Raw genomic sequence first — 27,234 nt, 5'->3', positions numbered from 1 at the left:
TTGTCATCTTGCAAAACTGAAACTCTCTGTCCATTAAACAGTTTGCCATTTGTCTCTCCCCACCCCCCACCTTTGGCAACCACCTTCTGCTTTCTGTCTCTGAATTTGCCTGCTCTATGTGCTTCATATTAAATGGAATCATACAGTGTTTGTCTCTTTATGATTGGCTCATTCACTTAGCATAATATCCTCAAGGTCCGTCCATGTTGTATGTACTAGTTTGATAGGATTATAGAACAAAATACCACAGACGGGATGGCTTAAACAGTAGAAATTTATTTTCTCACAAGGCTGGAATTCCAGGATCAAAGCGTCAGCAGGTTTGGTTTGTTCTGAAGCCTCTCTCCTCAGCTTACAGATGGCTTGTCTTTCCGCCTATTCACATGGTCTTTTCTCTGTGTGCAGATGTGCCTGGTGTCTCCCTGGTAAGTCCAAATTTCCTTTTCTTGGAAGGACACCAGTCAGATTGAATTCGGACCCACCCTAATGAGTCATTGCAACTGAATTGCCTCGTTAGAATCCCTGCCTCCACGTGCAGTCACATTCTGAGGTACTGGGGCTTAGGGCTTCAATGTAGGAATTGAGGAAGGACACAGTTTAGCCAATAAGATTGCAGTATATGTCAAGTGTCAGAAGTTCCTTCCTTATAAGGCTGAATATATTCCATCATATGTGTAAACCACATTTTGTTTATCCATTTGTTGGTCACTTGGGTTGCTTCCACCTCTTGGGTGTTACAAATAACGCTGCTCTGAACATGGATTAACAGATACCTCTTTGAGACTTTGCTTTCAATTCTCCTGGACATATGCCAGAAGTAGGATTGTTAAGTCCTATTGTAATTCTATGTTTAACTTTTTGAGGAACTGCCATACTGTTTTCTAATGCAGCTGCACCATTTTACATTCCCACTGAAGTGTGCACAGGGCTCCAGTGTCTCCACATCCTCGCCGACACTGGTTATTGTCTGCGTCTTAGAGCTGCCATCCTAATGTGTATGAAGTGTGCGAAGAATCAAACACACCAAATAAAAACAAAGGAAAAAGAAAGTTTTATTTCTTCTATTTCTCAGGAATAACCAGCATTAACATCTTGATATTCTCTTAGATTTTTTTTTTATGTATATATGGGTGTATGTGTACATACACATACACGTTTGTGTAATTTTAACAAACTTTGATCATTTGCTTATGTAATTTTTGTCCTGTTTCTTTAACATTACATTATGAATATTTCCTGTGTCATTAGGTATTATTGAAATACATGAGTTTTAATGGCTACAGTAAATAATGATTTAATTATTTTCTGATTATTGCACATCAGGTTGCTTCTAGTTTCCCCTCTTATATACAGTTCTTGGATGAAATTTCATCTGCATAAATCTCTTCATTTCTGACAATTTCCTTTGAATAGATTCCTAAGAGGAGATTAGCAAGGTAAAAGATTCTTTTTATTTTTTATTTTATTTTGTTTTTTTAAAAGATTTTATTTATGTGTTTGACAGAGAGAGACACAGTGAGAGGGGGAAACACAAGCAGGGCGCCTGGGAGAGGGAGAAGCAGTCTTCCCGCTGAGCAGGGAGTCCAACGCGGGGCTCGATCCCAGGACCCTAGGATCATGACCTGAGCTGAAGGTAGACACCTAACGACTGAGCCACCCAGGTGCCCCTAAAAGATTCTTTTTAAAGGTTCTGAATATGAATTACAAAATGCAGAACTGTTTTCAGGAACTTGGTTCTGATCTAGGCTCCCTCCAGCCCCATGGGAGATACCACTGTCACCCAACACTTACCAGGATTGAATATAAATTTTCCAACTCACTTAAAAATTTTTTTCTAATTGGGTAGCTAAAAATGGTTTCACTTTGATTTGCTCTGCATTTCTTTATTAGTGAGGATGTGCAGTTGTTACAAATTTATTATTCTTTCTCTTGTGAATTTAATGTGCCTAATAAAATAATTGACATGGATAGAAAGTGGCACATTGAATTTGCAGAATTACCAGTATTTTCCTAGTATAAGAATAGCATAAGAAGATGCTATTAGTCATAGCCTTCAATGTTTAAGAATGTATGATATGCCTAATATTAAGAGATGTTGCATAAATTAATGGTAATTTCCTTGTTTTATGAGATGTAAATACTAAACAACTTTAAAATATAAATATTTGAAACAGAGGAAATGCATATTATAATCTGAAGAACAGTGCATTTTTTTAAAAATATTTTATTTATTTGAGAGAGAGAGAGTGAGAGAGAGAGCATGAGATGAGAGAGGGTCAGAGGGAGAAGCAGACTCCCCGCTGAGCAGGGAGCCTGATGTGGGACTCGATCCTGGGACTCCAGGATCATGACTTGAGCCGAAGGCAGTCGCTTAACCAACTGAGCCACCCAGGCACTCCCGAAGAACAATGCATTTTTATCTAAAATTCCAACATTATTACATACTAACTTGAAAAGAAATTAATATAGTAAATACTATTTCTCAAACAGCAAACAAAATTAGACTAGATGAGAGCTAAGGAGACAGTCTGACACAAAAACCTAAGAGAGTACTGATGAAATTATATGGGGGGAGAGATTAAGAGGGGGGTGGTGCGGATGAGGGAGTAGAATGGATAGTTAACCAGTTTGTAGCCAGGAGAGCAGAATTCAGAGTTTCTGAAGGGCTTTGGCAATTCAGTAAACCCTTTTTGAGGTAAATTGTTATCCTCCTATAAATTGAAAGTCTCAAACACCTCCGTACCCAGGTTTGTGGCCTCTGTACCCAGGTTTGTCGTATTGAGGGTTCTGTATTTCTCTGGAGAAGTAGGCAAGTTGAGTTTATAAAGAGACATTTCCAGACCTGGTATGATATGACCTGGTGTCTTCTGAGTTAGCCCTGGGAATTATGCAGATTATTTGTCTGAAACCCAGATAATATCAGTGTAGATGCAATTAGATGCAAACAGGATGAATACAGTGATTTTTTTGTTTGTTTGGCATGCATAAGTACAGGGGAATTACTGACAGATTCAGAAAGGCTTTGATCAACATGGAGTATGGTTGGATTAAAGTCTACAGGTTAGGTTTATGGAGAGATCTGTTCAGTTCATCCTTGGGAGGAGAAATGAGGGGGGAGGTGGGGACAGAGTCTGGCCTGGTAGGGAGAGCCAGGATCCCAGTAGAGTGTTGCATATAAACCTGTGCTCTATTTACTAATCATTGCCTTAATTTTATGTTTTGCATATTTATAGATAGTTCAGAAGGGAGAAACAAATTAAAATTTAACACTGTCAATATTTTAAAGATATGTTTGTATTAAAAAAGTAATGTGCTTGTAAAACGTCCAAGCTAGACAGAAGAATATAAATTCCTTCCCACCCCCTACCACTTCATCGTTCACTTCAGAGTTAAGTATTTTAAGATTTTCAAATGTCTGTAAAAGCACACGTTATTTTATGTAAAAGAGATTATATCATCTATGCTCTTCCACAGCTTATTCTTTCCACTTAATATGTATGACTTGGATATTTTTCCATGTCTGTACTATGAGATCCCCTCCATCCAATGGCTACATAGTCTCCCATCGTATGAAAGACCATAATTTGTTAACCAGTCTCCTAAGAATGATATTTAATTGACTTTAAATTTGTTTTTGTTTTGCAGCTTAAATAATGCTGCAGTGACATCCTAAATATGAATGGTATATTACTAAATATGAAATCCTCAGGTCAAAGTCAGTATTTAATGACAGCCTGAGATGGATAAGGTGTGGTATTTCTTTCTGCATAGTGGGTATTTTAATCACCTCTCTCCAGGCATTAATAATATTTTACCTTGGCAAGCACTTTAACATTTTCAAAGAATTCTGTGTTCATGACTTCATTTGCTTCTTACAACCAGTGATCAGTGTATGGATTGGTTTTATTAACCCTGCTAAGGCATGCAGTGTCTCCTAACTTGTCTATGGCTAGACCTTACCTGGGTCTCCTCATTCTTGGCCTAATATTAATATCTTTGAAAGTAGTGGAGGGTCCTTGGATGTTATAGGCCCAGTGGTAGGAAATGTTCTTGTTCAATGGATGCTTTGCTAGGTCTTCCCTTTTATATCATTCCAAGTATTTGCTTCATACTATCTTAAAATACCCTCCTCCCCTTCTCCTTTCTTTTTATTCAAGAAAGCTTTAAGGTCAGTGATTTTCAGGTAGGTTTCCCATTGAGATATTACAGTATCTTCTATTAATGCATGTAGACTTTTAATTCCGAAGGGACAATATGACATTTCCGTGTCTCTTTATGCCAGTCATTTAAAGAATTATTTGGTAAAACATAGCTTTATCAACTCCTTGAGGCTGCTGCTTTCAGAATGTATCTGAAAGGCCTTTATGTGTCATAGCATATGCTTTCCTGTTCTGAGAAGACCAGATAAATCTACTTACAGTAGTGCCTATCCTTTCTGGTTATTCAGTGAAAGGAGAGGTTGAGTGCAGATGAATGTTGGCAATTCAGCCATCCGTCCATTCATTCAACAAATGGTAACTGAATGCCTAATGTAAGCCAGGGATTGTCCTCAGCTAATTCTGAGAGGTGAGGACACTGCAGTCTAGTGGAAGGAGACCCTTAGGCACTCTGAAAGCTGGGCAATCAAGATGGAAGCCCACAGAATGAAATCGTCCTGCTAACTCAGCAGAAGGCTAATTGATTTTGAATTGCCAGAGATCAAAGATGAAGAGAGAAGTCAAATGTTTCTTCTCCTGTCTCTCCCTCTAGTATGTGCCCCTAACTTCCCAACCTGGTTCTGGGCACAGCATTTTGAGAAAGAAGAACATTCTTGTAGACATTCTTCACAATAAATTTATCTTAATGGCACAGAGCCGCCACCTGTATTGCCTCTGACGTTGGATTTACTCTCTTGTGTGTGGTTGTATATTAGACACATTAAAAAAGACAGAAAGAGTAAGGAGTGAGGGAATAGAGGAAAGGAGAAGGGGAGGAGGGTATTTTAAGATAGCATGAAGCAAATATGTTGGCAGAATATGTATGAGTGTCCTCTTTATAACATTTCTTAAAGAACTGTGATAATTATCATCATGTGCAGGCAGCCCCATAATATATAATATTCCTAATGTTCTAGGGATCTAATAAAATTTTTTTATGATAGATTACATGTCTAATTAAAATTGGGAACTAGTGAATGATACATCAGCCTTAGGAAGACCCCTTGGTTTTCTGACACTCTGTTATATGGATATTTAGAATTAATCATCTTTACTGTCACTAGCACCTAATAAATTATAGAACTATAGAGTTCAAATAATTCATAATTTTTAACATCTTCCTCTAAGTCAAGCTTAATCGACTATAGAGCTTTCACCATGGTAAGTTAGAGAAATGTCCTCAAGAATGGGTATTTTTTCATGTCTAGCAGGCATTTTGTATATAGTAAGTGCTAATTAATTTTTTTTGAATAAAAATATATTTGTAAACACTTCAGTTATTTTTAATATCCAGAACTTCTGTGGAACTTAGAATTTTAATTCTAACAAGGTTACTGCTTAGCAACTAATTTAAATTTTCTAAGCCTCATTTCTCCATTGAAGACAGGCATTTATCTGTAAAATGAACAGAAGAATGTTTATGGCACACAGATTCTGTTTCATTTTTATATTTGCATGTTCATTTATTAAAATTCTGTGTTTTTCATAAATAAGGGCTACATAACAGTTTGTCGAGAGGGATAATAAAATAACAAAACTTTCTTTACATACTTCCCAGCACCAAACAGTTGCTCAGTATTACTATTAATATGATTCCCATTGTTATACTCTACAACCACAAAGAACATTTTAAGACCCAGGCTTTGAATGGATTTTTATCCTGTTTGTTCAAATTGTGGTATATATATGTATATACACTAAATTTTGAAAAGGAATGAGAAAAAATTTTAAAAATTATTTACCATGTATTTTTAAAGTACTTGGAGTATTATTTTCAGTGCCTCCTCCATGCCAGGCAGTGTTCTAGGTGCTGGGAATACAGAAGGTATTTACAGAAAGTCGACACAGGTCCTCTTCCGTGGAGCTGAACATTTAATGGAGGATTCAGATAATTCATGTAAGAAATGTGATTAGAGGGAGAGTATAGGGTTCTATGTAGAGCATACCCCTGGGCTCTAAGAGAGGCCATAGTGTAGAGATTGGGGGAGTTCTGAGCTGACATTGGAGAGATAAGCAGGGACCAGGCCCTGCAGGGTCATGGTTGCCAGATTTGGATTCTGTCCAAGGGAGGGTGGAGCATACAGTGACATGATCAAACTGCTATTTTAGGAAACACCACTTCACTGTGGAAGGGCAAATGACGGGAAGAACAACTTAGAGGCCCTGTAGGAGGCACTGTGAAGAATTAGGAGAGAGCCACTGGTGGTGCAGACTGAGGTGGCGGCGGTGGAGAAGGAAGAAGACAGTTGGACAAATTTGAGTGATATTGACAGGACTGAGGGATTGACTGGATGCCCTTGTTTCTGACCCAAGCAACTATATGGGTAGTGGTGCCATCCACCAACATAGGCAACAGAGTGGAGGCAGAGGCTGGGGTCAGGGAGTGGTGAATAAGCTATGTGTAGACTTGCTGGGCTCTGTGTAACTGTGGGAAATACGACTTGAGAAGATCAGGTGGATAGTTGCATAATTGGGTCTGGAGCCTAGAAGAGAGATTTGGTCTTGGAGGCTTGCACATCACTAATATAAAGATGGCACCTGAAGGCAAAGAATGAATGACATCACCAGGAAGACTGTCACATGAGAAGAGACCCGGCCTAGACACAAGGTCTTGCCCCAAACCCTGGGTGGCAATGAACTCTAAAGGAATGGCATAAGAGTAGAGACATGGATAGCACACTCAGGAGTAGCCCAAAAGGCAGGAGGTGAAACATGAGTATAGATTTCCATAGAGCCTAGGGAAGAAAGCTTCTCAAAAGGCAATGGTAGCTGTGCAGGAGGTTGGGGAGTGAAAAGTATCCATTGAATGCCTAGTGGGGAAGTTGTGACCTTGCTGTGAAGAGCAGAGCCAGATCACATGGGTTTAGGAAAACCAGGAATTAGAGAGAGACAGCAAATGTGGATAGCTCTGCGGAAAACAGTGGCCGGTGGAGAGCAGCAGCCAGAAGGGGACAGCGGCTCAGGGAGGACTTGCCATTTTTTTTTTTAGAAGATAGGAGGGCCTTGAATGGGTTTATTAATTGATGAAGAAAACCCAGTGGAGACCAAGATGGCGACTAATTAGGAGAAAGTGGCATCTGTGGGAAGGCGGGGTTGGGGGCAATAGGCTTCAGAGTCCAAGTGGGAGAGTTAGCCTGAGGAGGAGAAAAGAGGAAGTGGGGGGAGGAGGATGTAAGGCCTGAGGTGGCAGGTGAGGTGAGAAAAGTTGTTAGGTTGAGGGAGCATCTGCCCATTGGCTTCTGTTTCCCTGTGACTGAGGAACTGAGCCCAGGTCTCATACCCCAGACCTGCATTCCTGGCGACATAGAGGCTCCATCCTCTCAGTGGTTTTGTGTTCTCATGCAGACACTGAGGATTTAATTTTCCTCTTCCCTCCTCCCTTTACCCACCAAGACTTCTAGCTAAGCCAATAAACTGCTCTGTAGTAAAATAGGTCATTCTCATCTTCAAAACAGGATCTCTTTCCCTCTCAGATGAATTAATAGGTCTATGTACCCCTGAAACAAATAATACATTATATGTTAATAAAAAAAAGAATAAAAAAATTAAATTAATAGGTCTACTATAGTAGTTGCCATTTATGTTTCCTACATGGTAGACCCTAATGGTTGGTCTGTCAGATTCCTTTGACATCAGAAGGTATTTGAGGACACGCATATTCCTTTAATTCTCTCTTTCCTTAAAGTTAGCTCTATTTGCTTTCATTCTAGCCCGGGGCCAGTTCTGTACCTCACAGGTAAATTAATTCAGTTCAACAGATGGAAGTGGCTCAAGTTAACTCTTAACTCCTTTCCAGAAATCCCATTTCAACCAGATAGTGCATGTCATTAGTGGTTCTGGGAGGAAAAGAAGTTGAACAGTTGGATTCAGGGAGAACAGGAGTCCTTCTTTAATGGCTAATGTTCAGGGTCTTAGGGCTTTGTGTCCAGAAGCCTGACCCAACTGATATCAGGGAGTTATATGAGAGGACTCAGCCACCCTTCTGCCCTCTGGTATAAGGCATCACATGCACGACCCTGAGTGGCTACACAGGGATTGTAGGGAAGGGCGTCATGGTTAAAACATAAGCATGCTATTAAATATGACTCCTCCTTGTCTACGGCTGTAAAATTCCTAGGAGTGGAAGCTTAGAAACTGATGCTGTAAAGTAAAAATGAAATTTAACTGAGCATTTGGTGGAGGAAAAGTACTTTATTGGCTCTAACATGAGAAGTCCTGGGAGTAAGCGTCCTTCTAATAGTGTATGCTGTGATTGACACCAGAGAGCGGCTGCTGGCTGGACGTGAGCTCTTTGAAATAGCGTAGTAGGGACTTTACAGGTGGGTCTCGTTTGGTTAGGTTACTACTGCTTTTGTGAAGCTCTGCTGCATCTTTATATTCTAACAAGGAGAAGATGGTAAATCAGAGTAATTGCTTCATCCCAAGGCACTTTTGTATTTTAAAGGAAAAAGGTCCTGTTAAGAAACTCAAATTAACTTCTCTGTTTATACTATGTGGAAAGACTCTTTGAAAGCTGCTTGTCATACAACCTGGTGGTTTATTTATAATGGAACAATTCCATTAGAACCTGACACTTGTTCTCATGGCATCAAGACTTAAGATCCCTCAGGAAAAGCATTTAACCCTTGGAAATGCAAAGCTGTCATTTATCTGTCATCTCTCTAAAAACTCACTGGAGGGTATTTATAAGAGAGAGTTGGAGCAGTCATCATTTCCACTGAGTTAGAAATGGAGTTAGGACTCACTAAATGATCAGTAAAGAACTGATGAATGCCCAGCACCATATTGCAGAAGCATCGTGTCTTTATTAGTGTAATTATGGTATTCCCTAATTTTTAAGAACTTCACCATACAGAATTCTGGGACTGCAGTATTAGTTAATTGCTAGTGCTAACTCATTTGAATTGCTTATCCCTGTTACATTTTATAAGTTTTATAGGAATTCTTAGAGTTAACACTTATCAACCAAGGAGAGTTAGCCAATCTTAGAAGAATGAACTGAAATGGTCATGATCTGAAAATTAACACCCTTCTGCCTGGCATTTACTAGCAAAAGATGGGGATACCATTTGTCAAAGCCTGTCAGTGAGCAGGTTCCTCAGGGAGCCAGCGGAGCAGAGTCTAAGAATTCAGTTTCTGGTGCCAGACTGCCTGGCTTCAGACCCCAGCATTGTTGCTCACTGGCTATGAGACTTGTACAAGTTAGTTAACCTCAGAGCCTCCCGTTTCTTCACTGGTAGATGGGGATAATGTCTCTTGGGGTTTTGAAAACTACTCAGTGAAATAATGCATGTAAAGTGCTTCATGCAGTGGCTGCATGTAGTAGTAAAGTATTGTTGTTATTAGCAAAATTTAATATGGGCCTGATGGGTTCGGGAAGATGTTATAGATGATCCCCAAAGCCTGTTTTTCTGTGGAATATTTGTGGGCTAAATTTGTCTGTGGGGGTTCATTATTTTGTGACTCCTGTTTCCTAGTTTCACCAAAGCTGTGGTACAGGACAAGTGATTCTGGCACGAACCACCCTCAATTCTTTTCCCATTCTTGTAGAACAGATTGGCAGACCTGAGGCAGAGATCTGTAAATGCCCTCAAAGAGAGTTTTTAAGCCTGCATTAAGATTGACATCACCTTTGTGATCAGAGACAAACAAGTAAGATGGGACTGACCTTTCCAAGGTACCTATGGTAGAAATAATATTGGGGGTCATACTTACAAAGCTGTTGGCAAAGCCAGTGGTATGATGCTGCTGGGGGAAAATGGAGTAAAGAGGTATGGGAATGTCTAGTATAAGTGAGCAGGGCAGAGTGATGTTCTTCAGGATTTAAGGGTTTGTTATATGCACCATTTTGACCAGTCCTCACTCCTCAGCAGACCTTTAACTACCAACCTCACCATTGTTCTCACCATTACCACCCCACCCCTTCCCACCACCCCACCGCTACAACTCTTCCCACTACCATCGCTCCCATGACTACCACCCCCATGACCATCATTATCAACCCCCCAACATCCCATCCCCTCCCACTTCCGCCAACCCCTCTTACTGCCGCCACCCCCACCACCCCCTTCATCCCCACCCCCGCCCCCATCATCACCACCATTACCTCCATCACCCCCCACCCCATACCTCCTTCCTCTTCACCACCCCTACCAACGTCATCCTTCCTACCCTTCACCTCTCACCCCCAGCACCAGCACCAGCACCATGGCTACAAGCGTTCAGGGCCTTGAAGGACTCCAGTTGGGGGATCCTTGCCTCTTTACCAACCCACCTTGTCTCTGTCTGACTTGCTTCTCTCACCTGCTCACTCTGACCACCTTCCTGTCTTTCAGTCTCCCAGCTCTGTCTGGAGATTAAGAAAGGAATTCGCAAGTATACTTCAACAGTCTTGCTTTTCTCTGACTGAAGAAGGGATTACTGATCTTTTATCATTTGCTTTATAAATAGCAAGAGATGATAATTAGTTTGACTCATTAAGTTTAAAGCAATTGTTATAATTTTGCAGTGTTTGATTAAGTTTCTTTAATTATATACAGTTGTTGATGTTTCTGCTCCAAAGAACAGGAGAGTTTTTGCGAAACATTATTCTCTCTACTTAGTGCTTTTTCTCCTTCCTGTTTGCCCCTGTGGCTGCCAGTGCACGCTCCAGGGGCAGGTTAGCATTTTGTCCAAGGACTCGTGAGTGTCTGAAAAGATTGTCTTCTCTGTGGTCGAGGTGTTCAAGGCCCGTCCTGATGCAAACTGTAAAGGAAGGGACAGGGTGTCTTTTATTCTTCCCTGCGTCCACCCTTCATTTATTTACTCCAAATCCAACCTGCTCCAGGAAGGGGTCAGATAACCTTATTTAGGGTAAGATGACAGGGTAGCGGTGGAGCAAACCAAGCAAATGAAACTTGAAATGTGGAATTCCAGCTGGTTAAAGAACTGGGATGGTGTGGGGAGGGCAAAGGTCACCTCCTCCAAATACTGTCAAAGGCCACTTAATAGTAATTTGTGTATCTTGGACTTTTAAGCTCTTCTTCCCTTCACTGTCTTCCACCTGCCCTTTCCTCAAGACCCAGCTCAAAGGCAGTCTTCTGCAGGAAGCGCTCCAGATTCCCTGCACTCCCTTCTGCAATGCCCCAACCACATGCTGTCAACATGCTCTTTTAGAATGGGCCCCTTCCCCCTTCTCCTGTCTCCTGAACCATAGCTTCTCAGCAGCAGGAAAGGCCAGTCTCAGCCCTCATTGTCTCCCCTGTATCTAACACCATGGCTTTCAGGAAATGCTTTTGCACGGAAGTGAATTGTATTTCTGCTATATGAAGAGGAGAGTAGTTTTTAACCATGAAGAACATGGTAACTGTCTTCAAAAGATTGGTGAGAGGTGGTTCTCTCTCTTCTCCTTGAATTTACTTGTTTTTCAGAACTCAACTCTGGAGACATGCCCGTAGGTAGGACACACAATGTGTGTGTGTGTGTGTGTGTGTGTGTGTGTGTGTGTGTGTGTTTTAAAGACGAAAACACTGGCGATTCTAGTCAAGGGGTGCAATTAGCTATATATACCTTTGGCTGAAAGCCTCCTCCATGGGAAATGCGGTTTGTTTTCGGCGAATGTTCAGATGTAAACAGGCTGCATGTGGATGGCTGCTGGAGGGCAGAAAGCAGCTCCTCCTGGCCAGCCGGGCCTTCCGGGTCCAACCCAGGCTCCGCTGAGTGGGCGGCCCCACCAGCTCCAGCACCTGTCCCCCCAGTAGGGCTGCGTGGGCAGAAAAGAGAGCAGGCTGAGGGATGGGTAGGATTTGATGAAAATGGTGATACCAGCAGCGCAGGCTGGCTTATTATACTTCAGAGTCTGTAATTTTTAAATTCACTCATCTATGCTCTAGGCCACTCTTTTGTATTACAAGTATATCCTTTTATCTTGTGGACTGTGGAAAGAAATTGATTTTTGTCTTTTGTTTTTTTGGGGGACTTTTACAAACAATTTTGACAACCCAGCCTTTATTCCAGAATTTTCCTTTTAGTTCTCTCTGAATGCAGAGTAGCTTCCCTATGTCTCATTTGTCCTATTTTGCTTTTGTGAGGCTCACATTCACTGTTTATTGGTAGTGCGGGTTTGTAGACATCAGGGTTTAGGAAGTGTGCCCACCTTTCGCTCCTGGGTGCTCCTCTTCCATGGATTGACATTGCTGTCCCTTCTATATGATGGCTTCTTTATGACATTGTTTTGATGATTGAACTCTTATCCTAAGTTCCTTGATCTTTAAAAAAGTTAGCCCCGTAGTGATATCCACCATCCTTGTCTTTCTCCAAGGGACATTGTAAGGATAATTTAGGGACCTATGTGTGAAGTATTTTGAGCTCAGTAGAAGGGAGAATCCATCAGACTCAAAGGTATTACTGTTATTTGGTTTCATACTATTACCATATGATCAAGAATACATTAATTTTGGAAATGGTGATAATTTCATGTTTGGAATTCTATTCTACCTAATCAGCATAATTGGCTTTGGCCTAAACCCTACACTTACCTCATTTTATAGATTAAAAACAAATAAAGGGAAATGATCAGAAATGTTTTTACTACATTTTTCATTGGCTGTTTTTTTAATTCTAAAAATAAATAAGTCTTTTAAAGGGAGCTGATTAAAAAGGTTCATTTCCTGGGAATGTTATGCATCTGCAATAAATAATAAATAATATTGTAGCAGTTGGCTGCCTCCACTTTCATACAAAATAAATAAATACATTTGGTGACATACATTTGAGGAGTGTGATTCTTATAATTTTCATGGAAATAAGGAATAACTTTACAGATGATAGAGATTTTACCATCTGCTAGTAACAACAACAACAACAAAATAACACAACTCATAACACGAGGCTCTTACTGAGTCTTAACGTATATATTGGCATGCCAGGAATCAGAATTCTCTACAACTTTAGTCAGCCATCCCCAGGGAAGCTGACATGACTTCCAGCATGTCGGGGGAAAGGTTCCTTTGCTTCTAAAGCAAATGGCATGGTCTTTACATTGCTTGAATGGCAAAGGAGGGAAGAGGACTGAGTTTTAATGGTGAGAGATCAAGAGAAAGGCACTCTCTGGAATTGTAAGTACCTGCACAGATTTCACTGGTAATTAGTGGAATGGTGGACTCACTGTTGGGAAGATACTGTCTATGAGTTAAAACATTTAGTGTTGGTAGAAAAGATAAGAGTTCAGACACTTAGAGAAAGATGGCGGGTGGCAGGTCCAGACTCTCTCTACAGTGACATTTGCTTTAAGCAGATAACATTTTATTTTCCAAGGCCTGACATGACTGGTGGGGGTTGTGGTTCTAGTGAAGGAGAAGGAGTCAGGTGGGTCACCATTAGGAAGAGTTGAATGCTCAGTGAAGGCAACAGAGCTGCCTTCCAAGGAAGGAGAAGAGAAACCAAAGGGAAGGCATTGAAGAAGTATTGGCTCTCTCTTTGGGTTTCCTTTGCTCTCTTCTGGAGAAGGTGGGGATGATTGTCATTTTTGGTCTTTCTGGTTTCATCTGGTGGCATGGAGGGTATTGCAGGCACAAGCATCATGGCAGTCCCATAAAAGATGGTCAGTGCATTTCTATTAGCAGGCTATGTGTGGGTGGTCCTGAGGGTATTCAGTCCTTCTTAGTATGAGAAGGCATAAGCTGGGTGTGCAGGCAGAGCCTCGTTAGAGAACTTTAGCAGCAGCAAGTTTAGAGAACTTTAGCAGCCTCGTTAGAGAACTTTAGCAGCAGGAAATTCAATTTCCACTCTCTCCGTGTTTCCTGCACCCCTTCCTCCTGGCACATTTTTCATAGTTAGGAGGAGTGATAGCGTCAAATATATCAGAAGGAAGAATTGATTCAGTAGTAGTGTGTCTTGGAATGCTTTTGGTTATCTTTAAATGGATTGGGGAATGAGGCAGCTTTAGTTAAAGAGGAGCAGCTTGCCTCTCCCCTCCAGCTTCCCCATATTTTGAAGTGATTCTTACTCTCTGACCCTGAAAATGTAGTAAGTCTGATAGCTGCCTAATTGATTATGGCTTTTAGCCTAATGCTAAACCCATGGGGCAAAGTAGGTAGAGTTTATAAATTTGTTTTCATTGCTATACTCTATATCGTCCCTCCCTTTTGTGTTACACTTCCTGTTTGGACCCTGATGTCCTGTGCCCTTTCCCCTTGGCCTTTGGCAGAAATGCTGACAAGCTCATGCACGTTCAGATACCAAGGGCTGGTCAGGTTAAAGTGTTTCCCCTTCTTGTGGTGTCTACATTTCTTACAGGGGTGAAGACATCTTAAACCAGAGGAATGACTCTCTAGTTGTGGAATTTCAATCATCAGCCAGCCGATGCAGGAGGTATTATTTTGGGCATGGGGGCCTCTCAGAAGCCCTGAAATCATCCTAAATGACCACCTGCCTGCTCCATGTCACATAAGGCCACTTCATGCATCACACCTGTCTTGTGTGTGTGTTGGTTTGATCTGCCTGAGGTCAGCGAGCATGTTTGTGGAAGTCTCTGTGCATGGAGTTCTGCACAGTAGGTGCTTCCCAGATGTCCGTACGTGCCGGAGAGGGGAAGAAGTGCAGTGCATGCAATGCAAGCTTATTTTTCTTACTGCGGATGCTGGTATTGGTCCCAAAGTGAGCAGGTTCATAGTAAAACTCCAATTTACTTCTTTGTTAAAGCTCACTTCATGCCCATCCACAGCATGAGTCATGTATTGTCAGAGCAGTCCCCATTTGAAATCCATGGAATGTTCATGAAAGCTGGGATTTCATATTGCAAATGTCCACAAGCAGGGCAGGACAATCATAGCCTCTTCTTTGAACTGGAAGCCTGGTTCTGTGAATAAGAGTGTCTTTTTCATCTTATGCCTCCCTTCTGCCAGTCACTATCACCGTAGCGCCCAAAGAGTTCTTAGTGATGGCAATGTTGGAGCTGTGAGCCTCTCAGCTGGTAAGGCGGTGGCTGTAGCCTCCGTTTATGTGAAGGTCACTGGTTGGATTCCCCAATCTAATAACTTTGGGTAACGTACTAAAGATGAATTAAAATGCTAATTGGTGACATGTTCTGGGTATTTTAACATTCCCTAATCTTAAATGTAAATGAAAAGCCTTAGGTGTTCTCACAGCCTTGCTGGAAGCGTATTTAGCATTGCCCCTTAGTGAATTTAAAGTATATTCTGTCCACCTGGGCAGAGCTAGAAGGATAAGCAGTATTTATTTTATGATCATTTTATTTGTGTCCTCTACAGCTACATGACACGCTGTTCTCTCTTATACTCAGGATAGCAGTTTAGCTAAAACAAAACGGGACAAAACAGAATCTCGCTCTTTTCATATGTTTCTGTAAACCCACAGCTCCTTTCATTATTATTTAAAAGTGGTACATTGGAGTTTGGGCACCTAAAGCTATTCCAAAGCCATTTTGTAGATTACCTTCACGTTTAAACCTTACAATGCCATGAAACATCCCTGTTTTATAATGAAGACACTGGGGTGTAGAGAGATTGTGTGGCTTCTCCGTCATCATGTCGCTGGTTACAGGAGAACCAGAGTCAGTAGGCAGCTGTCCTGGCTCCCAGCTCAGGCACCTGTGCATTAGCCTCGGTGGGAGCTCGAAGCAAAACAAGGTCACTTAAACCAAATGCTTCTGCTAGGAAATGAAGACAATGCTCATTCTGAGGGACCTGCCAGTTCTCCACCGAGTCAGGATTTCTTTATATACTGAGCTGAAAAAACAAGTGTATTTCCTTCCTTCAGTTAATGGGTCACTTCCTTATTAGTAGTTGAATTAGCCCCTTTATTTTCTCCTTATGAGGGGGAAGGAGCACTATTTCTCCCTTAGTCCTCCCAGTTATCTGGCGTCTGGTCACTTCATAATTGTATTTTGGGAGAATAGATATTAATTTTCTTTAACAAAAAGGCTGAGATCCTTGATGACACACCATAATTCAATTTCCACTCTCTCCGTGTTTCCTGCACCCCTTCCTCCTGGCACATTTTTCATAGTTAGGAGGAGTGATAGCGTCAAATATATCAGAAGGAAGAATTGATTCAGTAGTAGTTTGACGACTTGACTGATTAACAGAGATCAGAAGAAGGCTCATAACTGTGAAAACCACTGCAGCATGGAGTTTTAACAGCTCTTTAGGGAGCTAGTTAATGAAAGAATCAGTACAGAAACAGCCATGCAAAAGAAAAAAAAAAAAAGAAAGACAAGAACAGGAGCATTCCCATATAACACTCAGAGGCTATGTCATAAGGGGAAATAGGCTCATAATTTCTATTTACACATCGCTGTAATTACCGTCTGCCTTAAGATTACTTTCAGTCTTCTGTCAAAGTTGCTTAGATATTTCCTGTCTTACATATCAGGCAGAGAGGTCTAGTACTGGTTGGAACTTGCCCTAAGGATTTTTTTTTCCTCCTGAAGAATGTAATTATCAGACACCCAAGCTCCTACTGCTTGATTAGACTGGCTCTAATCTGATCCTTGTTCTCCTTATCACGGCCATTCGTCCATGAACCAGACTTCTGCACTCAGGTGAATGTTCCACTGGGCTTTAGCCTTTAACTTTTTCCTATGTGGTTTTTCTTTTCTTTCTCCTCATGCAGTGTCTATGAACCAGATAGAAATGTGCTACGGAGGAAAGAGCGAGAAAGAAGAAATCAGGAAACTCAGCAGGATGATGGCACATTTAATTCGAGTTACTCCCTCTTCAGTGAACCCTACAAGGTAGATGGTTTTCAGTTGTTCATCTTCTCCCTCACTTGTACCTCTCCCCCGTGATGACAGTCTCTCCTGGAAGAGTTAACCAACCAAACTTCAGCTGCTTTTCTGCCTCTTCAGCCCAGGAAGACAGCTCAGCCATTCAGAATGAGGTCTTCTCCCACAAATATTGGTGTCCAGTTCACACGACTCAACTGCCTGTTCCCTCAGTAAAATGTAACTTTTGCTTAATAATGAGAGCTGCTTGCTGTGATTTTTATTCATAGTATAGACTTCATTTCTGCATTGATTTTCAAAGTCAATGCCACTTGTAATGTGTTTTTTTTTTTCCCTAAGCTATTCGGAAATAAAAAGAGGTTGGGTAACCTATTTGCCACACATGGGTCATACTGTGGTCAGGCTACCTGATAGGGTAATGAGAAAAAAACTGCTGGATTGTTTCTCATTTACACCAAAGGCCAGAGATATAAGCTGTCTTCCAAAATGAAAGACCTTCTGAGATTTCACTAATGTCTAAGGCCTGCACGGAACCATGGGTAGTTTAGGCTGGTGTCTCCTTGCACATTGAGCCCCGTGTTCATTTTAAGCTGTATGCTGACTTCTTCTGCCTGTCACTCTGGGTTTCTGACAAGAATCACTATATATTTAGAAACTGGCAGCAGAACAATTTGAGCCAAATTTGAATTTTTAAGAAAAGCTTCCAGAGGGACTATAAAAAGGAGAAGAAACCCTAATCCTGGAAATCCTCAATCCCGATGGTTTTGTGAAGCTACGGTGGTATATTTTCTGATTTCCATAGCTGCATCACCCCACCGAGGATAGATTCCCTTTTGATGTAGTCTGAGGCTCTTAACGGCTTCCTGGTCCTGGTGCGATGCAGTGTGGATGGACTTCAGAGATGACAATTCTGATTTCATCTCCCAGCTCTCATTCTGAATGTGACAACCCTGACTCTGTGAGCCAGCAAGGCACCTCTCCATTGTCTCCTGTGTTTCTCTTCTCTCTAATGACAGGGTGCTTGTTGTGTTTTTCTTTCTCCAGACGAACAAAGGGGATGAGCTCTCCAACCGGATCCAGAATACTTTAGGCAATTACGATGAAATGAAAGACTTTTTAACTGATAGGTCTAATCAGAGTCATCTCGTTGGCGTTCCCAAACCTGGGGTTCCTCAGGCTCCTGTGAACAAGATCGATGAACATTTTGTTGCAGATTCAAGAGCCCAGACCCAGCCCTCGTCTGTCTGTAGCACTGCTTCTTCCACACCAGCCACCGTCCCCGCACAGCAGAGTAAGAGGGGCACCATGGGCTGGCAGAAGCCTGGGCACCCGCCATCGGATGGCCAACAGAGAGCAAGTAAGCACGGACACAGGTTGCTTGATTTGAACAGATCTGCTAACCCAAAGAACCATAATAAAAAACCTAACCAGTCTGTGTCGAGCCCCTCATCCTCATCTTCCTCTTCTTCTTCCTCTTCTTCTTCTTCTTCTTCTTCTTCTTCTTCCAACTCAGCACAACAAGGCTCTCTCAGGACCTTGCTTGGAGATGGTGTTGGCAGACAGCAGCCACGAGCCAAACAAGTGTGCAATGTAGAGGTGGGTCTTCAGACCCAGGAAAGGCCACCTGCTATGGCAGCCAAGCACAGCGGCGGCGGACACTGTGTTCAGAACTTTCCTCCATCCCTGGCTTCAAAACCCAGCCTGGTCCAGCAGAAACCAACTGCATACGTGCGGCCGATGGACGGCCAAGATCAGGCTCCTGATGAGTCTCCAAAGCTTAAGTCGTCCACAGAAACCAGTGTGCACTGCACATCATACAGGGGAGTCCCGACCACCAAGCCAGAGTCCGCCAGAGCCAAGGCCAAGCTTTCCAAGTTCAGCATCCCCAAACAAGGAGAGGTGAGTCCTTTCTCAATGCCACCTACATACATCTGAGTTGATCTCAGTGATGACTTGACAGTTAATAAATTCAATGCCCATGTTTCTTTATTTTCAGTGTGTGAACAACTTTGTGTGGTAGGATTTGTAGCAGTCGCTAAAGGAGGATATACACGTAAATAATAATTTCTTAAAATCTCAAATTGATTATCATCATTTTTTTTTTAAGTTCCAACATATGCAGTTATGTGTCTATGTTCATTCGGGAAGGAATGTTTCCTTCAATATAGTTCAAGGGATTTTTTTTATGAATGAGTCAGTGTCGACATGGATAGTATATATTAGAAATAAAAGCATTGTAAGGGCCATATATAAAGAGGTTAATTTTTATGTAAAAGAGTTCAGAAGTTCAACATTTTTGCCAGTTTTGAAATGTTCCAAAACATAAAGGAAATTTTATAATGATTTTTAAAGTAATTATTAAATGACTGAATATTGAATATGGTGAATATTCAAATGTATCAGATGTCCCATCCATATTATAATACTTAAAATCCAGGTTAATTGATGTTAATCAAGTAAGGACTCTCCTTGTCCTGTGAAAATGATCTTAAGGTTATGAAGAGAGTGAAATCTTTTAGTTCAGATTCTTCTGGTTTGCATCTTGAATTTAATCTGAAGTATTTATTTATTGCATTACAAAATGTGTAGACTAGATGTGTGGAATATGAGAACTCAAAAATGCAAATCACATAATCACGGAGGTAGCAAAGAGTCTAGTCTACTTGAACAGTAAATCTGGGTAGAAAATGAAGTCTTGTTTTAGAGAAACACATTTCATCCTATATTCCAAATTGATGACACTTGTCAAGAACACACAAAAAAGTATGCATGCACATTTTTTTGTTTTGCTGTGATGTGATATACTAACTAACATAAAATGTGAATTCTAGAGCACTGGACTTAGGAACTATTCAGTTTCTTTTTTCTTTTTGACGTATTTGGTTTTAAAGATGGAGTAACACTGTGGCTAGCATATTCTTTGTATCTTAATTTGATTTAATGACCAAATAAAACACAAAATGATTTGATGTTTCTTGTTGGGAGTCTGACACGGCTGAACTTAATCATTTCTGAGCTGAGCTCTCACCTCAAAAAGCACCATGCACCAATTGGGAGATCAACATAGTGCCCTTAGAGAAGATATATTTTTTTAATTCCGAGATGTTTACACAGGTTCTAATGAGGAAATTAAGTGACATGTACAACAGTAACTCCTTTTGATTTTTTGTTTATGATGGATCCCATAAAGTATTCTTAGGAATTAATAGAAGCAGTATATAACTTCTGTAAGCATTTATGTTTTGTAAAGTTTGTAGGAAACACATATGAATATCACCTTATAAAACTGAATTTATCAAGCCCTTTGATTTGTGTTATCATCATCAAATGACCTGGCAAATAAAACATGGCTTATCCTTGAACAGAGGTGACTGTAACTGCCAGGAATCCGTTATAATTTTAATCCCAATGGATTCCTTGTTAAAATGATTTTTATGTGCCAGAGAAACTTCAAATTTATTAGGTAGTAATTTATTTATTTACTTCGTAACCCAATGAGTTGATAAAGCCCTGGTTAAAAGCCCATTTTTGATAGCCAGTACAGCCCTATGCAGATAACTGTACAGTTTTCATTAGGCTTTTGGGTATGTCATTAATAACGTGGACACTTTCAGGACGCCCTTCCAAGACCCCAGATTGGGAATGACACATTGTATTATGGTTCGGTAATCACAGAAAGAGAGAAATGCCTGAGATAGAAAGTCATACCAAGAAAAATTAGAGCTTTTACACAGGAAGTGTTTCATTTCCCCCATGTAATGACATTGAGCCTGTTCGCTTGCTCCCTTCCTAACATTTTATAGTGAGTACTTTAAAGAGGCCAATCATGCATTGATAGAAAAGAGGTAAGAAGTGTTGTTCACAGAACAAAGTTTTAATCGGTGATTCGGTTTTTTTTGTTTGCTTTTGTTTTTGTGGGGGTTTTTTTGTTTTGTTTTTTTTGTTTTTGTTTTTGTAGGGGAGATAATATGGTCCTTATTTTAGCAAAAAACTATGTATTATGGAAAATATGGTAATTGAATTGTGCAGCACTTGTGTGTTGCACTCCAGTCTATTATAATAAGAAAATGACTCTTTCCCAATTAGCAGCAGGGTAGTATCTATAAGTTACATTTCCTATCCTTCAGACTCAAAAAGAGTTTTTTTGTTTGCTTGTTTGTTTTACAGTACTCCCAAGAGATTCAAAAATACCTTTTGCAGGTATATCACTCAGTGTTTATAGGGCATCCCTATAAAATGCACAATCGTAGCATAGAAACTGAAGAATTTTATCGGCTAATCAGATTTTGCTTTTTGAGGAAACATTTGCTTTTATTTTTTGGAGAGAATAAAACAAACATGACAAATAATTAAGAAATATTAATGCCAATTTTTTTTTACACAGATAGTACCTAGATGAAAATGTCCTCTTGATAGTACTAACATTAATTTCCAATAAGGTAGGGAATGCATTTTTAAGGGAAATTTACAGAGGCTGTGACCGAAAGGGAACTTTTTCACGACTTGACTATAGTTTCCCAGGACGTTAGCTATAGAGCAAGACTTATGCCAGTGTGAAGGATTTGGGGGCTAAAAGGAAGTGTTAGGTAAAAATGACATAAAGACAAGGGAGATGCAAATATAGCTGAATAGCATTGTGTAGGTACAGTCCTCATAAGAAATCAAATCAATGACTAGGTATAATGCAATAGGAGAAATTAAAAAAAAATTGAGATGTGATCTCTGCCTGCAAGAAATTTACATGAATATATTAAACTCCAGCACTTAGCTTTTAATTTGCAATTTCTCTCACGTACAGTCCAAACTAAATTTAAAATTGGCCTTCTAGTTCTAGAAAATTTCCTCACCTTCATAATCCTTATAGTAGAAGAATCTTGTGTTGTTTTAAAAAATTGAGAATTTGTGAATTTCTTTTGCCTGATTTTATACTTCTTAAATTCTTCATTCTTTTTCTTACAACATCTGCACTCTATCTGCTGCCATGGTGAATTATTTGTTATAATTCTTTAGTCTTCAATAATAGGTAATTAGTGTGGAAAAATTCAGTGCAATTTGATGTGGAAGTTAAAGACCTCAAGGGATTTCTTTAACTGATACACCTGTCTCTTGGCTGGTTTTCCCCAGCTCAGTTTTGTGTTTAATGAAAAACATATTTTTGTTGTTATAGCTGACTTTTTTATTCTTGATGCCATCCCTCATTAAGTGAGCCTTCCCTGGAGTGTCACTTGGAAGGGTGACTAGTGTTAGGTGAGAGAAGATACAGGGACATAAGAAATGACTGCAGATGCATTCTAGAACATTCTAGGGTAGGGCACACTAAATCTTATTTCCAGTTGAAGCAAATTATTTTTTGTTTCACATACACATACAAAATAAATGTTTTGCCCTTAAAATGTAATTCAAGATCCAGACACTGGGGTCTATTAACCTAGTGGGGCAGATACAAGTTTTGTGGGACCTAAAATGTATACTGTCTTCGGGGTTTTCTTCAGGAAAAAAGGAGTAGAAAATTACCTTATACTTGAAATTTTTGCAAAAACAAGTATTAACTCATTGCTAGAGCCCCTCCTGGGGCCTTGGAGGAATCTTTGCTTAAGAGGCCCTGGAGCTTATGCGTCATTAGCTTCCTGCTGTATCTATCTTTGGCTCATGGAATAATAAGAAATTGTTATTAAAATGATAATTTTAGATTTGAAAAGAGTGCTTTATATTGGCCTCAAACTTGGTAGAATTTAAAAATACATATGTATATGCTAGGTGATATAGGAAGGCGGAAATGGGACAATCCTATAAAACAGGCCTAATATGCAGTGCTGTTGAGATAAAATATGGGAATATGGGCCTTACGGGCCATGAAGTTAGTTTGTTTGGAAGTTTCAGCTTCAGTGGCACTCCAAAACATACACATTTTAGTTTGTGTTTGTTATTAATTTAATGAGTAGCAATGATTTAAGGCCGCCCTTGCAGAAGGGCTCTGATGGCTGAGAATAGAACAGATCTGAAAAGCCAGGGAAAGAAGGAAGGAAAGCAGGGCCTGCTGCTCTTAGCTGAGTCAGTGATAAGGAAAGAGACACCTGAATTTGAATATCAATTAATAGACCGTATGTATATGAGGAGTTTTCATAGTGGTTGATACACAGTGGTTCATCCACAAGAACACAGAAACCGTTTTTGGTTGATCAGAATTTCATTTGTTAAAGTAAGTAAATAGTTTAAGGTGTATTGATTAATCAGCATATTCATGACAGGCATTTTAAAATCACCATTTATACCATGAATAAGAGCAGAAAGATAAAGCACCATGATTCCACAAAATAGCTTCCTAGAAAAGCAATTAGCTGATTTTTTTTCTAAGTTCACAGAAGATAAATGATGTAGGCTTCCTATTTCCTGTCACTCTTGGTTACCTTTGTATGAAAATGGATTTCTTCCAAATTAAAGTCGGCACCAGCCTGTCGGACGGGAAAGGCATCTGCAGAGCAATGTGTACATTACATATTCATGCCAGTCTAAATTTCTTAATTACATTTGAGATGTATAATGTTTTCAAATGGAAGTATGCTATCTGATTGCTCATTGATGAAACGAGGGTGTGTGGCCAGGCTGGCGACTCAGTTTCTCTGTCTGTTGTGGTTTCACCCTCCTCACCATCATCACCTCCAACCTCCTTCACCCACTGCAGACCGAGGCCACGTCCTGTGGGACAGCAGGGCTTAGCAACAGCACAGATGGTTACGCTCTGTGCTTCCTCCTCTCCCTGTCACACGCGCTGTGCGTTCTTTTAGTGAGGATGCGGGCAGCTTGCACCCCTTAGACTTAGAAGAGTGAAGACCCACAACTTTGATCTCAGATACTGGATGAAAGCACTTGTTTTCCATCTTATAGATGGGTCACTCTGAAGGTCATAATGAAGGCTGGCAAGTGGAAATGTTTCCATATTTTTTGGCACTTTCATGTTCAGCTAGTGCAGCCCTAAAGGTAAAGCACTTAGCCACTTAAAAATATCTTCCGTTTCTGTAACCCTTTATTAAAATGTGTCTTGTGTTAAGGTGCCGGTGTCCTTTTCCATCCCCTTTCCTCTCTGGGCTCCTTTAAGTTCATACTATAAAACCACATTTTCTAGCCATGAGGTAGGAAACTACTTCCAGGGATGGAGGTGTTGAGAGCGAGACCCGGAGGGAGGCCATTAGAAAGCCCCACTTTACATTCCCTGTATTTTCTCAGTTCTCATAAAGTTTCCTCTCCCGGAAAGCATCTGGACAGATTATGGGGCTGTTTGCCCTTAAACTGCAACCTTATGTGTGTTGACTTCAAACCTGGGGCTAATCAAGAGCCTAAGCCCTCTGTGTTTGGAGTCCCTTGAAGAGATGGTTATGTGATCCAAGAACCTCTCCCACACTGGAAAAAGCATCACTGGACAGTCCAGTGACAAAAGCCTCTTGTTTTGTATTTCATCTGTTCTTGGTTGGAAATCCTATGCACCCTCTCAGATACACAGGGATACACAGTGGAATCATGATGGCTCTGCCAGGTGTAGGTTCAAATCCTGGTTCTGCCACTCATTAACCATGTGGCGGGGAGCAAGTAGTTTAACTTCTCTGGGCCTCAGTTTTCGTATGTGTGGAGAAAATGATAATATCTACATGGCAGAGTTAACGCAAAGAAGAGTAGATCGATGAGTTGAAGAATGTCATTTGCTTAGCACAGTGACAATATAGTAAGCATTCAGTAAATATTGGCTATGTTACTCTTACTAGAAATACCTCTGAAACGACAAAAGCAAACAAGATATGGAAGTGAGGATATTATTGGAAGTGGTTGTGTGCATGCATGTGAACTAGAGAGAGAGAGAGAGAGGCAGAGAGAGGAGGTGGGAAGAAAAAAAATGAAATTCTGAAAGTTCTTTTGTGTTTATTTGTTGGAAATAATGGAAATCTTGAAGACTGAGATTATCCTGGATTAATATAGCAAAGCCTGAGTGACGTGATTCTCTCTTCTTTAATGCTTAGCCCCCTCCTGAGATTTTATTGCCAAGCCTGGGATCAAATTCGCTCTCTCTTTCTGTGTATTTGGCTTTCCTGAGCTATTATTACCTGTAGTAGAACATATCACACTTGAGCTTTATTTCCAGTTAAATGAAATATAAAGTCAACAAGATATGGGCTGAGGAAAAATGTTAAAATTTTCAGGTAGTAAGTATTGAGAATGACTCATTGAAACAGATCTCTTTGAAGCCACACAGTATTAAATGGTGTTTAATTGGGCCGAGCTGGAGAATCACTTACCCACATGATTAACCAGCGTTAGCAATGCCTTTATAGTAGAGGAGAGTGCAGTTTCCCTGCTGCTAGTCACACATTCCATTCTGTAGCTGCACGTGTGACAAGCAGCCTGTGGCTACCCCTGGACGGAGCAGTTTTCTATTTTGGCCAAAGGTCAGGCTTTAGGATCAACAGACATTTTCAGAAGTGATACTGCCTGGGACCCATCTCTGCAGTAATTGGCCTGATTTTAGAACAGAATGAGGAGTATGGTTTCTGGAGCTAGATTGTCTGACTTGGACTCTCAAGTCCGTTGGCTCGCCAGATGACCCTGTGTCTCAGTGGCTTTATCTGTGACATGGAATCATGATTGTACTTTTATTAGTGTGCTGGGGCTGCCGTGACGAAGTACCACAAATTGGTTGGCTTAGCACAACAGAAATTGTCTCACAGTTCTGGAGGCCAGAGCCCTGAAATTAAGGTGTTGGTAGGGTTGGTTTCTTCTGAGGGCTGTGACGGAGAATCTGTTCTAGCACTCCTTCCCTGGCTGGAAGATGGCTGCCTTCTCCCTGCATCTTTATGTTGTTTTCCCTCTACATGTGTGTCTGTCTAAATTCCCCCTTTTTTTTGTAAGGATATCAGTCATATTGGATTAGGGCCCACCATAATGACCTCATTGTTAACTTGATTACCTCCGTAAAGACCCTATCTCTATCTAAAATTTAAAATTGTGAGGGACACAATTCAGTATAACGGTACCTGATAGCAATTGATAGCATTTTTTATGACTACTTAATAAGTTAATAGTTGTATAGTGCTTAGAATAGTGTGCCTGGCACATAGTAGGCACTTAAAAATCCACAATAATAATAACTTACGATTATTAGTGTGATTATTGATAGTAGCTCTGTTTACTTCACATTTACCTTCTGATGTGCTCAGCCCTGGACGATTTGAGAGCTCAGAATCTGGAAACTGAGGTGAGGTGATGAATTTCACTAGAATATGAATGTCGTAAAAGCAAGGATTTTGTTCTGTTCTTTTACTGCTTTGTTTACTAAAGCTTCCCTAACTGTGCCTGGCACATAGTTTGTGCTCAATAGGTATTTGTTGAATTAGTTAATTAATTTAAGGCTATGGGTGAAGGAAGTCACTCCCCTCCAACAACTGACCTCCTCTCCTTGGGGCGTCAGTAATTCCTGCCAAACCTTTTATGGGAAGAGAAAAGCCAAACACTTCCAACGTATAATTTATAGCTGCTGTTACAAAGAGAAATGGGAACCATATTTACTGATGTATGTAAACACAGCCCATGTAAAATAAACCATGGAACTATATGCTGGCCTCAGAAACAAAAGCCAAAGCAGGCCGGAGCTCTGGCAGGGATGTTATGTGCTCTGCCTCTTTTGCCTTCTTCTCTTTTGTTTGGTTGGTGTGAGTAGGAGCCCTGGCCTGGGGGCAGTGTACGGTGCTCTGTGTATGTGCGGCAGGCAGATGCTTCTGTTCTCTGACCACTATGATGTGAGCTGTAGCAAAAGAATGTGGGAAATGAGGAGGGTGGTGAGGGGCACAGGGGACAGTGCGGGGGAGACCACAGTTTCAAACTTTCTGCCATGTGAATTAAGTTTTAATGGATTTAAAATAGCCTGGCATAGTTGGAGCTCATAGAGGTACTCCTTAATGACAATGGGTACTGATTCCCAGAATGGCTCTTTTTCTCTACATGTCGTTTTGTGCTTCATGGACCTTGTCATGATTCCTATTTCACTTATTCATGGTAATGCATTATTTCATAACTTATGCAAACATAATCCACATATTTATCCAGAGCTCTGTTTATTTGTTGTCTTGGAGACATATCCTTCAGAAATATTGCTGGTTACATAGCATTTGGGTCCACATAGCCAGTGGCATGCCTTTAATACACAGTAAATGTTGGACTCCTTATCTGTGTGACAGAAGACTAAACAGTAGAAAATAGAAAAATGTGTGCATTCAGTTTTGGATCTACATAAGCCCTGGGAGCAAATATGGATCAGCCGCTCTCTTTCCC

At 40.6% G+C, this 27,234-nt stretch overlaps 1 protein-coding gene across 3 annotated transcripts in view; it reads left to right on the top strand.

The window, feature by feature from the left end:
- The window catches only part of AFF3 (ALF transcription elongation factor 3), a 568,701-nt gene that overhangs the window by 117,207 nt on the left and 424,260 nt on the right, over positions 1–27,234 (top strand). For 2 of the 3 annotated variants that reach the window (XM_025869010.1, XM_073897854.1), the window contains exons 3-4: positions 16,809–16,929; positions 17,965–18,819. In XM_025869010.1, the coding sequence (XP_025724795.1) occupies positions 16,809–16,929; positions 17,965–18,819 (976 nt within the window). Of the gene's footprint in view, positions 1–14,471; positions 14,547–16,808; positions 16,930–17,964; positions 18,820–27,234 lie in introns of all 3 variants that reach the window. The other variant, XM_073897853.1, reaches the window with a different exon arrangement.

This window comes from Callorhinus ursinus, unplaced genomic scaffold (genome assembly GCF_003265705.2).
Source record: "Callorhinus ursinus isolate GAN/ISIS: 27379988/994484 unplaced genomic scaffold, GSC_fseal_2.0 scaffold10, whole genome shotgun sequence".
NCBI lineage: Eukaryota > Metazoa > Chordata > Mammalia > Carnivora > Otariidae > Callorhinus > Callorhinus ursinus.
The sequence above is the reverse complement of the archived record's forward strand: the minus strand, read 5'-3'. Positions and strand labels throughout refer to the sequence as shown.